Source organism: Vigna unguiculata, chromosome 9 (genome assembly GCF_037176805.1).
Source record: "Vigna unguiculata cultivar grain cowpea cultivar isolate G323 ecotype 2 chromosome 9, ASM3717680v1, whole genome shotgun sequence".
Classification (NCBI taxonomy): Eukaryota; Viridiplantae; Streptophyta; class Magnoliopsida; order Fabales; family Fabaceae; genus Vigna; species Vigna unguiculata.
In genome coordinates, this window is record NC_140800.1 from 28,364,638 (window position 1) to 28,379,162 (window position 14,525).

Genomic DNA, 14,525 nt, shown 5'->3' on the forward strand with positions numbered 1-14,525 from the left:
CTTGTATTCAAGAATTAAGGAACAAATACTCCTGAAGTAGAGACCTTGGAGTTCAAGAAGATTATTTAGGAGACTTTATAGGATATCTAATCTATTATACAAATGTGAACTAACAAATGACAAAGTTTTCAATATTTTAATCTTTCTGAAACATTTCAATTCAAATTTCTTTTTCTATAACAGGAAAATATGTTTACGTGTCATCTTCTTAGAATTTTGAAGATTAAAAAATAAATAAAAAACAAATCTTTTCATCTCTCCGTATCCCACACACAATATCATCTCTTTCAAACTTCTCTCTCTTTCTCAAACCTCTTCATCTTCTTTTCTGTCTTCCTCAAACTTTTTCGTCCTCTTCTCTCTCTTTCTCAAACCTTTTCAGAGCTCCTTCTCTCTCTTTCTCTAACCTCTTAGCTTCTTCACCTGTCTCTTGATCACCCACACACCACACCATGGCGAACACCAAATCTTCAGCTTCATCTCTCTTTCTGATTCACACAAAACACCATGTTTCTCATTCAGATATGTGAACTCTTTTTTCTTTTTTTGCGAATCTTCATCGGTTACGGCCAAGAATGCATCAGAAAAACCAAGCTTTTTCTGGTCTAAATGGTTCAGATGAAAAGGTCGAAGATAGTCAAGAATCTCAAACATCGGAAGCTTTCAACAAGATTTGATTTTTTTGTTGCAGAATGACTACGGTATGTAAAGTATTTATTTTTACTCAACTTTCGGTTATTTTCATCCTTTTCCTCCTCACCATTTTTAATAAACTTCATCTCCGTGAACTCTCTTTTCTTTTTTACGAATCTTCATCAGTTACGGTTAAGAATGCTTCAGAAAAACCAAGCTTTTTTCTGGTCTAAATGGTTCAGATGAAAAGGTCGAAGACAATCAAGAATCTCAAACGGCGGAAGCTTCGAACAAGATTTGATTTTTTTTTGTTGTAGAATGATCACGGTATGTAAAATATTTATTTTTACTCAACTTTTGGTTGTTTTCATCATTTTCGTCCTCACCTTTTTTATAAATTTCATCTATGTGAACTCTTTTATCTTTTTTTATGATTCTTCATCGGTCACAGCCAAGAATGAGAACGGTATGTAAAGTATTTACTATGTAAAGTATTTACTTTTACTCAACTATTGGTTATCTTCAACCGACTAAATGAAAAAAAAAACATCTTTTGGGTTCTTGCTTTGATCTAACATGTATTTACATTGAGTCTGACTTTTTTGTGGTCTAAATGGTTGAAATGAAAAGGTTGAAGACATGCAACAATCTCAAACAGCGTAAGCTTTGAACAAGATTCCATTTTTTTGGTTGCAGAATAACCACATTATGTAAAGTATTTAGTTTTACTCAACTTTCGGTTATTTTCATTCTTTTCAATAAAAAAAATATTACTTTTTATTCTTGCTTTTATGCAACAGATTGTTGTGTTTTCAGATTCAACACATTCTCGGCTAAATGGTTGAAATGAAAAGGTGTAAGACATGCAAGTCTATCAAAAGTTTGAACAAGAATTGATTTTTTTTGGTTCCACAATGACAACTGTATGTGAAGTATTTTTTTTTACTAAGCTTTCAGTTATTTTCATCCTTCTCATTCAAAAATATTTTATTTATTAATCTTGCTTTTATGCAATTGTTTTTTGTGTTTTGATCTAAAATTTGTTTTTGTTTTCATCAATTAAAGTTTAGAAAAGACCAACCAGAGATAATGATACGTAAAGTTTCATTTTTTAATAAAAGTTTGATTTTTTATTCACATCCTTTATTAATAGCTTTTAGTTAATTTAATTATTTTTTCAAAAATTAAGTTAAGGAAGCATTTATTCCTTAATTAAGCATTAGAAAGTTTTTTTTATTTTTTTTATTTTTTGAGTTTGTTTTTTATAGTGTTTATTCCAAGTAATTGCAATAATTTCGAAGAAGGATGACAATTAAGTACTAATTGTTGGAACATGTATGACTTCTCTTATTTTCTTTATATATTCCCAATGTGTGCAATTCTTCATTACCAACTAACAAGCAATAATCCTCTTTTTTCTGTTAACAATTTCCTTCTCTTACCAATCTTCTTCATCACCATTCTATTATCTTACAATGGAATCCATGCCCACTCCACAATTTATTGATCATAAGACCATTGTCTGTTAAGATAGGAGTTGGTTGAAAAAAAATTTGTGCTCTTCATGAACTGTCTACAGAGGATCACCGTCAAGTTGTTTTTGAAGTTGAAAGTGAAAATACAAGCATAGATATCAAAGTTCTTTATCCATTAAATTTCTTTTAAAGTTTAGCAGATATTTATGTAATTATAATTTAAACTTCATATATAGATGAAGTTATGCGTGTTTTAATGTGAACTTTATATATATGAAGTTATGTATTTTTTTCTCTTCATGTTATATACTTTTCTCAAAGTCATTAATTAAATTGAAAACTTCTTCAATCTAATCACTGAAAATCAGAAGTTATAAATAGCTATAAATAATTTTTAAACATATTTCCAATTAATAATAATTAATTATTTTCCATTTAAATTCAAAATGTAAACGTTACTAAAATACATTAAATATTAGGTATTAAATTATTATTTTTTTAAATCATTTAACGTAAACATTATAAATCATTTGACATCAAATTTAAATATTAAAAATGTAATAAATGTGAAATAAAAATGAAATATTGCAACGCATTAGAAATGAAATTTATCATTGCTCACGACACCGTGCAAACCTCTTCCTATTACAAAATCCTTTTGTATTCCAACGCATAAAAACAAATGTTGCCATTAATAAAAAAATTAATAAATATGAAAAGAAAATGAAATATTGTAACGCATTGGAAATGAAATTTATCATTGCTCACACTACTCCAGATAATGATCATTAAAGCACTGTTATATATGTTATAGATACCTGAATTGTTCCATCATCTCCCACACGTTTTTATGATTTGTCTGATTCAGATTAAAACATTCAAATAATCCATTATCCAAAACGAAATCTGAATATGTTTAACAGTGCAAGTGTGTATAATTTTCTTTCATTATCATTTCCACTGCCCAAGATAATAATCATTTCACTACTTTGATCTTTCAACTGCTACTTTTATTTTTTCAATACGAAATACAAAAGACGTCTCTTCACATCTCACACACTCCATTTTTGTCCTACATCTCAAAATTTCTCTTCTCTGTCTCTTCACATCTCTCACTTCATTTTCGTCCTTCATCTCTAAATTTCTCTTCTGTCTCTCTTCACATCTAACACTTCATTTTTGTCCTTCATCTCAAAATTTCTCTTCTTTTTATCTTCAAATTTCACACTTCAGTTACGTCCTTCATTAAAATTTTATATCATTTAAAATATTATTTTTTAACTATTCAATAAAATCACTTTCAAAAAGTTTAAGATTTTTTACGCTTTTCAAGACAGTTTTCTTTGCTTCCTACGCATTTGTAGTTACTTAATGTCATACTCAACCGTAAAAAATCTCATTCTGATTTTTTCAATGTTTCTAATTTATAAACTCTGATTTTGAAACTGTGCAATGATATGGTTGTTTACACTGCTCGATATATTTTGTAAAGCTTGCAGCACAATTTTCACTGGTAAAAATTAATGCAAAGTAGCACGTCATATCATTTTAATAAGTTAAATTAATAAATTAAATTAATAAATTAAATTGAGCAGATATTTACTTGGCTTCTCGAGTAAGTTTGTATCAGTATTCAAATGTTATCTGTTTTGTTGACGTAAATTTTTCTATGCACGAGACTTTCTTTACTTTTTGTGCAGTTATCAAAAGTTTTCAACCAAATGACTTTTCACCACCAACATCGAATTCTTATAAACGATCCTTAACCAAAGGTATGCACTTCATCTGTTGTTGTTTACAAAATACTAGAAATTATGCAGTTCATATGTTTTTGTCGACATTATTAGGGTTTGTCCTTCTGTTCTCCAATTCTGAAATAATATTTTTTTTCTTCAATAATTTTTTGTTGAATGCTTTCTACCACAATATGTATTTGCAGATCTGCATTGTTTCCACTTTAGTGTTACAATTAATGTTTGACTGCAGAATAGATCACACTAACAAATTATGTATTTACTTTTAAATAATCTGTTACATGCTTTCTGTTCAACATAATTTGTTTCTATTACTTTTCACCTTTTATGTAACCTGTGAATACATGCATATGAATACTTAATGGTTTCTAACATGAATAGTTGATATTTACAGTTTTCATAAAAACATGTTAGTATGAAATCTGCATTTGTAGGACAAAAGTATATATTTCTATTAACATCATATGCCTATCACTTTTTCAATAACTTACAACTCAATGTTTGCAGAGACCTAATTTGTATTTTTTGTCCTTTCTTGATTCTATGAATACATGCATATGAATACTTAATGGTTTCTGACATGAATAACTGATATTTGCAGTTTTCACAAAAACATGTTAGTATGAAATCTGCATTTGTAGGTCAAAAGTATATATTTCGATTAACATCATATGCCTATCACTTTTTCAATAACTTACAACCCAATTTTTTATCATATAGATTATTGGATAGTACTCATTGTTCATTGCCATTATCAAAAAATTAAATCTAAAAAATCCGGTGCGTTTCTTACACACTCACACCATAGTGCATTTCTACTCTAATACGGTATATGGTTTACTAGTTTTGGTTTTATCCATTGGAATCTCGATTGTCCTTATTTGTATTTCGATTTTAATTGACTTTATTTGCCTTTGTGTTTTTGTTTCTTAGCATGGAAACTGCCAAATGCATTCCCTTGAACATGCTGCCATTGACATGATCAGCATGCTTCAGTTATAGTTTCCAACTTATTAGTCTTTGCCTCATTTTTATTCTTCCAATTGATGGAGTTTGCAGAACTTTTCTGGTCTTTATATAGTATGACTAATGGTTAGCTTCTGTGCATGCTGTGTAAATTTTAAATCATGTAACATGCGATGAAATTTGATTGGAAATCATGTTAAATGTGTAATTAAAAAAGTAGATGAAAAAATAAGTTGATTGCTATTTTCCTTCCATAAGAGCGTCTCTCCAGATGTCTTAGGAAAGAAGAAAGAAACTTGTGCCCATCACATGGTTGGTGAACCTCCATGCCAAGTCTGAATTTCTTAAATTCCATTTTACCTTAAATGTTTGATACTTTCATATTTTATGTATTTTGATTTTCTGTTTTGTTTGATTTCTTGTTTCTTTCTTTGTTTTGTTCCTAAATGTATAACTGTTTGGTTCATACTTTATTTGATATTTTTCCTTTTTCTATTTTTGCTTTTAGAGCGAGGTATGTTTAAATATTACGTACAGTATCACTGATTGGAAACAAGTAAAAGAGGAAGATATGCTAGGGAGAAAAGTATTGTCTCTGTTATATTTCTGTATGAAATAGGAACTACATATTTGCAGATCATCTTAAATCTGTTGTGCGAATTAGTGCTATTTTATCAGCTTTTGGAGAGAATACATTGATAGAATTCTCATAGATTAATTATGTGAATTGCCAAATTTTGCTATGGAGGAAAACCTTTTAGAGCATGTAAATGTTAGTGGAACACTTCTGAAACACATTAAGTAATGTCAAGTTTTGGAGAGAGATCTACTCAATTGTAAGGGATTATTTGAATTTTGTTTCATAATGTAAGAGATTTACTGCTATTGAGGCTTGGTGTCTCTGTTTTTGTTGCGTGAACACCTTAAACTATGTGACCATTACACAAATGTACCCGTGGTTTTTGGTCTGTAGTGTGAGTGTGACTAAAGTTGTGTTCGACATTAATTTCTAATATTGAAATTGGTCAGTGTGGATGAATGATTAGTTTCTAAACTTCCGTGGATACTTGTCTTTTATATTTGTTCTTTTATTGATTAACGTAGCACGTGGTTTGTTTACTTTCGTGGATCCTATTATATTTTATCTAATGACCGAGAAATGTTATATTTATTTGGATCATTTACAACACAAAAGTTCATGGTTCTTGAGGCTGTTTGACATGTTCTTGTTACATTTCTGGTTAAGTGAGATTCAGTGAGATGCTTTTGGTCTACTCACTGCTTGGTACAATACAGTCCAATTGAACTCAAACTAAGAATAGTTCAATCTTGGCATGTGGATATCACTTACGTATTAGTATATTGACCTTGTTACGTTCGTTGCGATTGTTGCATAAATGTTATCTACTAAAAAAATGTGTAATATCACAAAACAACTCCTTGCTTGTAACATGCATAAAAAGTGGGGATCAAACCATATCCCTGGTTGGCCTTCTTGCTTATATAATTTGTTAAGTTTTTGGTTCTTGAAGTTTTGTTTTGAAAAGATGTTGCATATGGGCGTATGGAAAGATTGCCCTATAGTTTCAACATGAACCTTATTTATTCACGGTTCATAGTTAACTGCCTTGAAAGATTTATCCTATTAACCTGTAATTGTCACCATCACCCTCACTTTAGAAGGGGGATTGATTGCTCTTGCACCACTTTATAATCTCTTTCATTTCGTAATCTTTGTAATATAAATTTAGCATCTTGGTCAGATTAGTTTCTTTAGTAACAGAGAAAAGAAAAAGCTCATTATCTTACCTCTTGATTTTGCATTGCAACAGCTAAAAGAAAAGAATTATTAATACAAATATTGTTTCACAGGGCTGTGGATTGAGAAGCAATGGATTCTAGCTAGTGGGCATGGATTGAATTTTTAATGATACAATCCACATCCATTTTAGATCTAAATAATTGGATTAGATTTTCGACCCAAATCCATTTTTTTAGCAAAAGTAGTTTGGATTTTTTTAAAATCCAGATCCAAATATTTGGATCAAGATTTAAATCCAATCCAAATATTTGGATCAAGTTCAAAATCCAGAATCCATTTTTTATAAAAGAAATTTAAATTGAATTTTTTAAAACTTGTGTCATTAAGGCCAACATGATTTATTTCGTACAGGTCGTCAGGCACGACCCATCTAAGTCGTCAGGCCGACCCATAGAGGAGTCAATTTGGTCCAGCCCAGAAGGCTTGGCCCTGGCCCATGTGTGCTAGGGCCAAACAAGCCCACACTGAAAAAAAGTCCCCATCAAAGAAGCCCACAGGGCCAAAAACCCTACAAAAGCCCTATGAGTCAGGGCCAACTCATGGGCTTTCATCTTCAACATGAAAAATATATTATTTTTTAAAATAGATCCAGATAAGCACAACGACCCGAATAGTTCGTACGGCCTGTCCAGGGCATCGAGCTCCTCCGGGTCGTAGGGCCCGTCCGGGTCGTCGAGCCCTTTCGTGTCGTCGTGCCATCCAGGTCGTAAGGCCCGTGAAGGTCGTCCGACCCGTTTGGGTCGTCGGGGCCATCTGGGTCGTCGAGCCCGTTTGGGTCATCCATGTAACATCCCTAAGGAATATTACTGATATTAAATAAATAAAAAATTCAAAACACAATAATTTTCGCATTTATTATAAACTATTTCCCAAAACACGGGAAATTCAAAACTTTAATGTACAAAGCTATAAAACCGGAAGTCCATAATTCATAAAACTGAAATACAAAATCAATGGCTCCCGCCAGGTTTACATAATATTCTCAAAACAAAATCATAAACATATACTATAGGTATATACAAAAATATCCCCTGCTAGCCCTCGCTCCGAGTCTAAGCATCTCCTGGCCCACCTGTCACATCATCTGCTCCCGAATAACAAGTTATCCGATCATCGCCACACACACATAGAAAGGGTGAGCTATGCACAATATATATATATATAAACAAACATGAATATAAATAAGTTTCCCAACCCAAAATAACATAACTAAATTCTTATACTTTTCAAATCATCCCACCGTAATCTCATAATCCTTCATGAGTCATAAGCATAAACTAGGTCTTGGGACTTCCCTGTGCTTCCACGAAACTAACTCATTCGTGGTCCAACCCTATGAGCTTATCCCACTCATAGTCCTGCCCTACAGACTCCTCGTCTGTAGTAAATCATCCAAGTCTTCTCACTTTGACCTTGGCATGCACACAATCACCATACTATGGACTCCTCGCCCAATAGTAGCCGACAGGAACATACAGTTCCTTGCCCATCGTGCGCCCGACACATGCAATCACCATACTAAGGACTCCTCGCCCATTAGTAGCCGACGGGAACTCAACCAGTTCCTTGCCCATCATGTGTCCAACCACCAAGCACATCCCAGACCCCTATTGGACTTAGTCCTTCAAGCCCAAACACCACACCACATGCATATACAACCTAACCTTAGTAAAAACAGCAAAAATACACTCACAAACACATAGAAACATAGTAATTCACATAAACTCACTTAAGCTAGGGACTTCTCGCCCAAGCTAAGTCCTCAGCCTCGCCTAGACTAACCCACCTCGCCTGAGCGAGCTTAAAACAGAGACCACACCATGTTATCTCGCTTAGGCGAGATCCTCTCGCCTAGGCGAGATCATCTCTCGCTCAAACACACATTTCAACCTCGCCTGAGCTAAAAATGCAAACAAAGCATAAAACATAACCAAGACATCTCACTTAGGCGAGGCCGTCTCGCCCAAACGAGACCCTAATTCGCCCAAAACCCACAGAACCCTCGCATGAACGAGAAGTTGCGCTAAACACGCGCAACTTCATCACTATCTCGCTTAGGCGAACCTCACTCGCCTGAGCGAGTGTTTGTGTCACCCAAACTCAATAACCTTCGCCTGAGTGAGAACCGCAAGAAAGGTAAGAATATGAGTCCCTGCATGTCTCGCCTAGGCGAGTCCCACCCGCCTGAGCGAGAATTACAGGTTCTAAACTGGTTTACGCACCCAAGCACTGCATCAGAGACCTAAAAATGCTCCCAAAACACACCAATTCAATTTGTCAACATTACACTCATAAAACAACAAGATACAAATGCCATACAGACTCCCATTCTCACTTTTCATACCATAAGAGCATACACAACACAAAATAGCCATCATGAGCACCAATTCACATGAAACTTTCAACACAACAGTACCCAATTACCCCACCCCGAATTCACCCTATAATCAACTCGAATTTCACTGGCAATAAATCATCAATCTCATACAATCAGACCAATAATTTACAACAAGGGTTCAGCTCCCCTAACCTGAATTTTAGATTGAAATTGAGAAGAAAAATTGAGATTCTTGGTTTGCCAATGACGTGCCACAGACTCCCCCCTTGATTCAGCCCTTTGCACACTCAGAACCTTCCCTCACAGTCTCAATTTCGTGTTCTCTCTATAGTAGCTCACCACAATTGCCAAAACCCTTCCTTTTTCCTAAACTTGGGCTTTTATAGGTGCCTTTAAAAATAGGTTTTAAAAATAAACGGGATTGGCTTTAGTGTGGGCTTAATGACTAAGCAAGTCCTTTAGTAGATGACTTTTCAGCACCTAATGGTTACTCTTCTGCTAGGTTTTCTTTACCCCTTCACATTCATACCACAACTAATAGCTAGCAAAAATAAAACTTATTCATTGCCCACCAAGGTTTGAACCCGTGACCTTCCACTCATAAGGCCAAAGCACAACCACTATCCCAAATCACATTTGGTGATACCCTCAACCAAAAACAATTTATATCATCAATCCCATACTCATACATATTATTAAAATCAATAATAAAATAACAACACATAATTGACATACATAGGACTCAAACTCAAGTCCTCTCACACAAACCAAGTACTCTCAACCATTTAAGCTAGTACTCTTCTATGTCACACCAACAAACAATTAATGCCATAAAGGCTCTTTTTACTCGCATTTATTAATTAATTAATTATTTAATTAATAAATTCCACAAGTCTTACAATTCAAGTCGTCAGATCCGTTTCGATCGTCGAGTCCATCTGGATCGTCCGGCCCGTTCATGTCGTTGTGCTCATCTGGGTCGTAAGACCCATGTAGGGCGTCAGGCTCGTCCGGGTCGCAAGGCCCGTTTGGGTAGTTCGGCCCGTCGTGGTCGCCGGGCCCGCCCGGCTCGTCAGGCCCATCCGGGGCATCGGGCCCGTCCGGGTCGTCGTGCCCATCTGGGTTGTTTGAGTCATTAGATCCGTTCGGATCGTCGGGCCCGTCTGGGTTGTTTGAGTCGTCAGGTCCGTCTGGATCGTCAGGCCCATCTGGGTCGTCAGGCCCCTTCGGGTCATCGGGCCCGTCAAGCCTGTTCAGGTCATCGGTCCCGCCTAGCCTGTTCGGTTCTTCGGGCCTGCCTGACCTGTTCGGTTCTTCGGGCCTGCCTGTCCTGTTCGAGTCATCGAGCACGTTTGACCAGTTTGGGTCTTTGGGCCTGCCTAACTCGTTCGAGTCTTTGGGCATGCCTGACCTATTATGGTCATTGGGCCTGCCTGGCCCATTCAGGTCTTCGGGCCCGCCTTACCCGTTCGATTCTTCGAGCCCGCCTGACTCGTTCGGGTCATTGGGCCCGCTTGATCCGTTTGGGTCTTCTGGCCCGCATGACCCTTTCGGTTCTTCGAGCCCGCTTGACCCATTCGGGTCATCGGGCCCGCTTGGCCTGTTCGGGTCTTCGAGCCCGCTTGACCCGTTCGGATCTTCGAACCTTCCTGGACTGTTCGTATCTTCGAACCTGCCTGGCCCGTTCGGGTCTTTGGTCCCACTTGGCCTGTTCCGGTCTTCGGGCCCGTTTGGCCCGTTCGAGTCTTCGGACCCACCTGGCTCGTCGGGTCATTGGACTCGCCTGGCCGTTCAGGTCATTGGACTCACTCGAATTTTTCGGACCGTTGGGCTCGATTGACTTGTTCAGTTTGTCGGACCCGCCTAGTTCGTTCATATCATTAGGCCTGCCCAACCTCTTATGGTTGTCGGGCATGCCCGATCCGTATAGGTCGTCGAGCAAGGCCCGTCCGAGTTTGAATTTAGCCTAGTCCATCTCAACCTTTAGTCTAACCCAACTAAAAATTTAAATTGAAAATTTGGATTGAATTTTTTGGATTATCCATATTTAAAAATCTTGATTTATAAAATGGATATCCAATCCATAAAATATATAAAATGTATATTAGATTGAAATCCAGATCCATTAAATGGATTTTAAATGGATTAAATTTTTAATAAAATGGATTATAAATAGATTGGATTGGAGCAAAAGTGGATTGGATAAAAAAAATTAGATTTTTTGCCCACCCTTAATTCTAGCATGGCTAATACGGGGATTACTTCAAGAAAACGTGAAAGAGATGAAAAAAAAAGAATTTCAGAAGAAAATCATAGTCATTGCTGCTGGTGTTGTGTGAATTCTTATGGGTGTAGTAGCTTGGTATTATAACGAGTATTTTGTTGAGGAACCAGCTCACAATTGGGAATTGGATTTAGAGGAAACAACTTCTCGTACAAAAAGAAAGGGACAATGCTCGAGTTCAACTGGAACAAAATCCAAAAGAAGAAACATTAGAGAAAAAGATGAAATAGTTGCTTCGATAAAGAAAGTGGCCGAGTCTTTGAAACAATTATCGCATGTAATTAATGACACATTCGACGAAAAGGATATTCAAGAAGTGGTAGATGAGGTGAAGTTGATACCAGATCTTGATAAACAACAATGGGATAAAGCTGTGAAATTGTTAGCTAATGATCTGAATCAGTTAGTTATCATGAGAGCCCTTCCAATTCAAAAGAAGAAAGATTATATTTTAGCTTTTATTTCTTGATGTAATGTTTTTCTCATAACTTCTTTATTTTAATTAATTTGATTAATTGTTGTAAGGCAACCTTTTAACTTTTTCATGTGCTCTGTACATTTCAGCTTTTGGGGCTTTGATGGCGGTGGCCGGATAACTTGAAACTTGGTGAGTGACCTAGCTCTACAGCTTTACAGCTCTGTTTTGCTTTGTTAAATACAAAAGCATTATTCATTTCATGCTTTTGTTAGTAATTGATATTAATTTTCTAAGCATTCTCTATCTTATTTTTTAACCCCTGCCATTTCCTTTATCCTCACTTTCAAGTATTTTTCTTCCCTTCCATCATTTCTTACTTTCTATTTATACAAGGTTTATGTTTCAAATTATACTAAAACATTCTTTATTAACAGTGCTGTCATTTCTAATTGTATGTTTTGTTTCACTTCCATTTTTGCTGGCAGGAGTTTTGGAGAGAACCTGAAATTGATAAAGGGAGATTCTGTAATAGGAGGTATTGTGAAGACAAATGTATTGCCAAGTTTGATTTGTAATTGCTGGTATTACTTTTGATTTTGGGTTATACTACTTTTATATTTAGAGTTTCCTTTATTAGTGACAACTGCCTAGTAGGTGGTATTAGACATACATAAATTGAGTTGCAAAGTAAAGAGTATTACTATTTAAATAAGACAATATTAATGCAAAGGTTATTGATATTTATAATCATAAATCAGGTTGGATAAACTATTTATGAAAACTGTTATAATTAGCCATTTCATTTTTTTCTTGTCTAATATTTTTGTTTTGAAAAATTAAATATTTAAAACTTGGTTAATGTACATTTCACTAAAGTTCAATATTTAATTTTCAATATTTTAAAAAACATCTAAAAATAAAAATTTTCAATTAGTAAAGATTGAACTATTGATCCAAATAAAAAATTTAACATACATCCCGATAAAGAATTTAATATACAGGAAATTTACCTTTCTATATACAGAAATTTAAAAAACGATAAAATTGAATTATTTTATTTAAATAAATATTTTGAGAATGAAAGGAATTTAACTAGAAACAATTCAGATTTGATGTATTAAAGATTGTCCGAAATGTTAAACCTTTTGAAAGAATAGGAAATCCTAATTCATACCTAAGTGCTCATTGTTCCTATTTAAATTATTATACTTTATTGGCTAACCTCAACCCTAAAGAGTTGTATATTGATTTTTTGTTACATACTTTTATTTCTATCTTTTTAGTTGACTTGTTCTATATCTATCAAATCTACATTCATGTCTATCTTCTTTTTGTCACTGGGTAACATTTTTTTTAGTTTAAATTATATAACAAGATGGTTAATTGATTAATTTGAGAATGTTAAGTTTATAATAATACCTCCCATAAATTTATTAAAAAAAATGTTGAACAGGTTGTATTCAATATTTCAGGAGTTGGTCCATGAATAACCAATATATTTTATATGTTGAACAGCACAGGATCCTGGAGGAGGAGATTGAAGTTAATAGATTAAAGTATAACAAGGTAATTGGGAACAAAAATTAATGTGCGCGAAGGTGTATTGCATGTGTTTGGTCACATAATTTTGATTTGCTGGATTAGGTCATGGCAGTTACATGAAGCGGTCGTGATGAAGATCAAGAGCGAGTCGAATGGGGTTTCAGTTTTACAAAAGAAAATCAACGGTATCCATCTTCATCTTTTTTTAACTTTCACTCCCCCTTCTTACTTGCCTATTTTTGTGTTCTCTCCTCTTTCATTCTATTTATACAACCTCTAATCTCCAAAAACCCTCGTACAAACACACACCTACCTCATGGAAGATGAAAGCCACACCAATTCGTCAAATGGGTTCATCACAGCAAGCCCCGAAAGCCCGTCCTTAAAATCATGCAATAATAGCAACAGCACCAATAGCAGCAACAGTAACAACAACAAAGAACAAGATCGCTTTCTTCCTATAGCCAATGTCGGAAGAATCATGAAAAAGGCCATCCCTGGCAATGGAAAAATCTCCAAGGATGCAAAAGAAACAGTTCAAGAGTGTGTGTCTGAGTTCATCAGCTTCGTCACAGGCGAAGCCTCAGACAAATGCCAAAGGGAAAAGAGAAAGACCATCAATGGAGAAGACATCATTTGGGCCATCACAACCCTAGGATTTGAGGACTATGTCGAGCCCTTAAAATCCTATCTCCAAAAATATAAAGAGATTGAAGGAGAGAAGCTCAACATTCCTAAGCAACAACGTCCTGAACAAAAGCTACATCCTCAGCACCAAGACCAAAATAACAATCTACCTTTAAGTAGTAGTGTATATTCCTCTCCCACTCTCATTTCTCAGTCATCTTATGTACCCACGGATCAACTATTTTCCCTACCATTCTCCCCAAATTCGATTCAGAAACAGTTACAACAGCAAGACCAAATCGATTCTGTTGGACAATGGTAATAGTAATTCAACTATGATCCAGGATTTTACATATGCTGCTGCAATTTTCTCATCTTTCACTGGTCACACTTCCTACGCATGCATAACATTTGAGTTCATTTTCAAGACGAATGGTTAAGACTTTTTGGTCTGTAATAACAGGTACGTTTCTGGCTTATATCTGGTTTGTTAGGAAAAAATATACTATCACTTCACAATCTTAATATAAACATATAATAATTAATTAGTTAACAAAATGTTTATATATGTATATAAGTCAAAGAATATTGTTTGGGAGAAATTAGTTTATGTTTGTGGGAACATTTTTTTTATTGTTTGATAATGGGACATCACAAATCTTCTCT

General features: G+C 34.9%; 1 protein-coding gene across 1 annotated transcript; it reads left to right on the top strand.

Annotated features, from left to right (window-relative positions):
• Positions 1–13,548: 13,548 nt before the first annotated feature.
• Positions 13,549–14,293, top strand: LOC114164536 (uncharacterized). The gene has a single exon (XM_028049247.2). It carries the CDS (start codon positions 13,549–13,551, stop codon positions 14,179–14,181), a length of 633 nt encoding a protein of 210 aa, XP_027905048.1. The 3' UTR covers positions 14,182–14,293.
• The last annotated feature ends 232 nt before the right edge of the window (positions 14,294–14,525 follow it).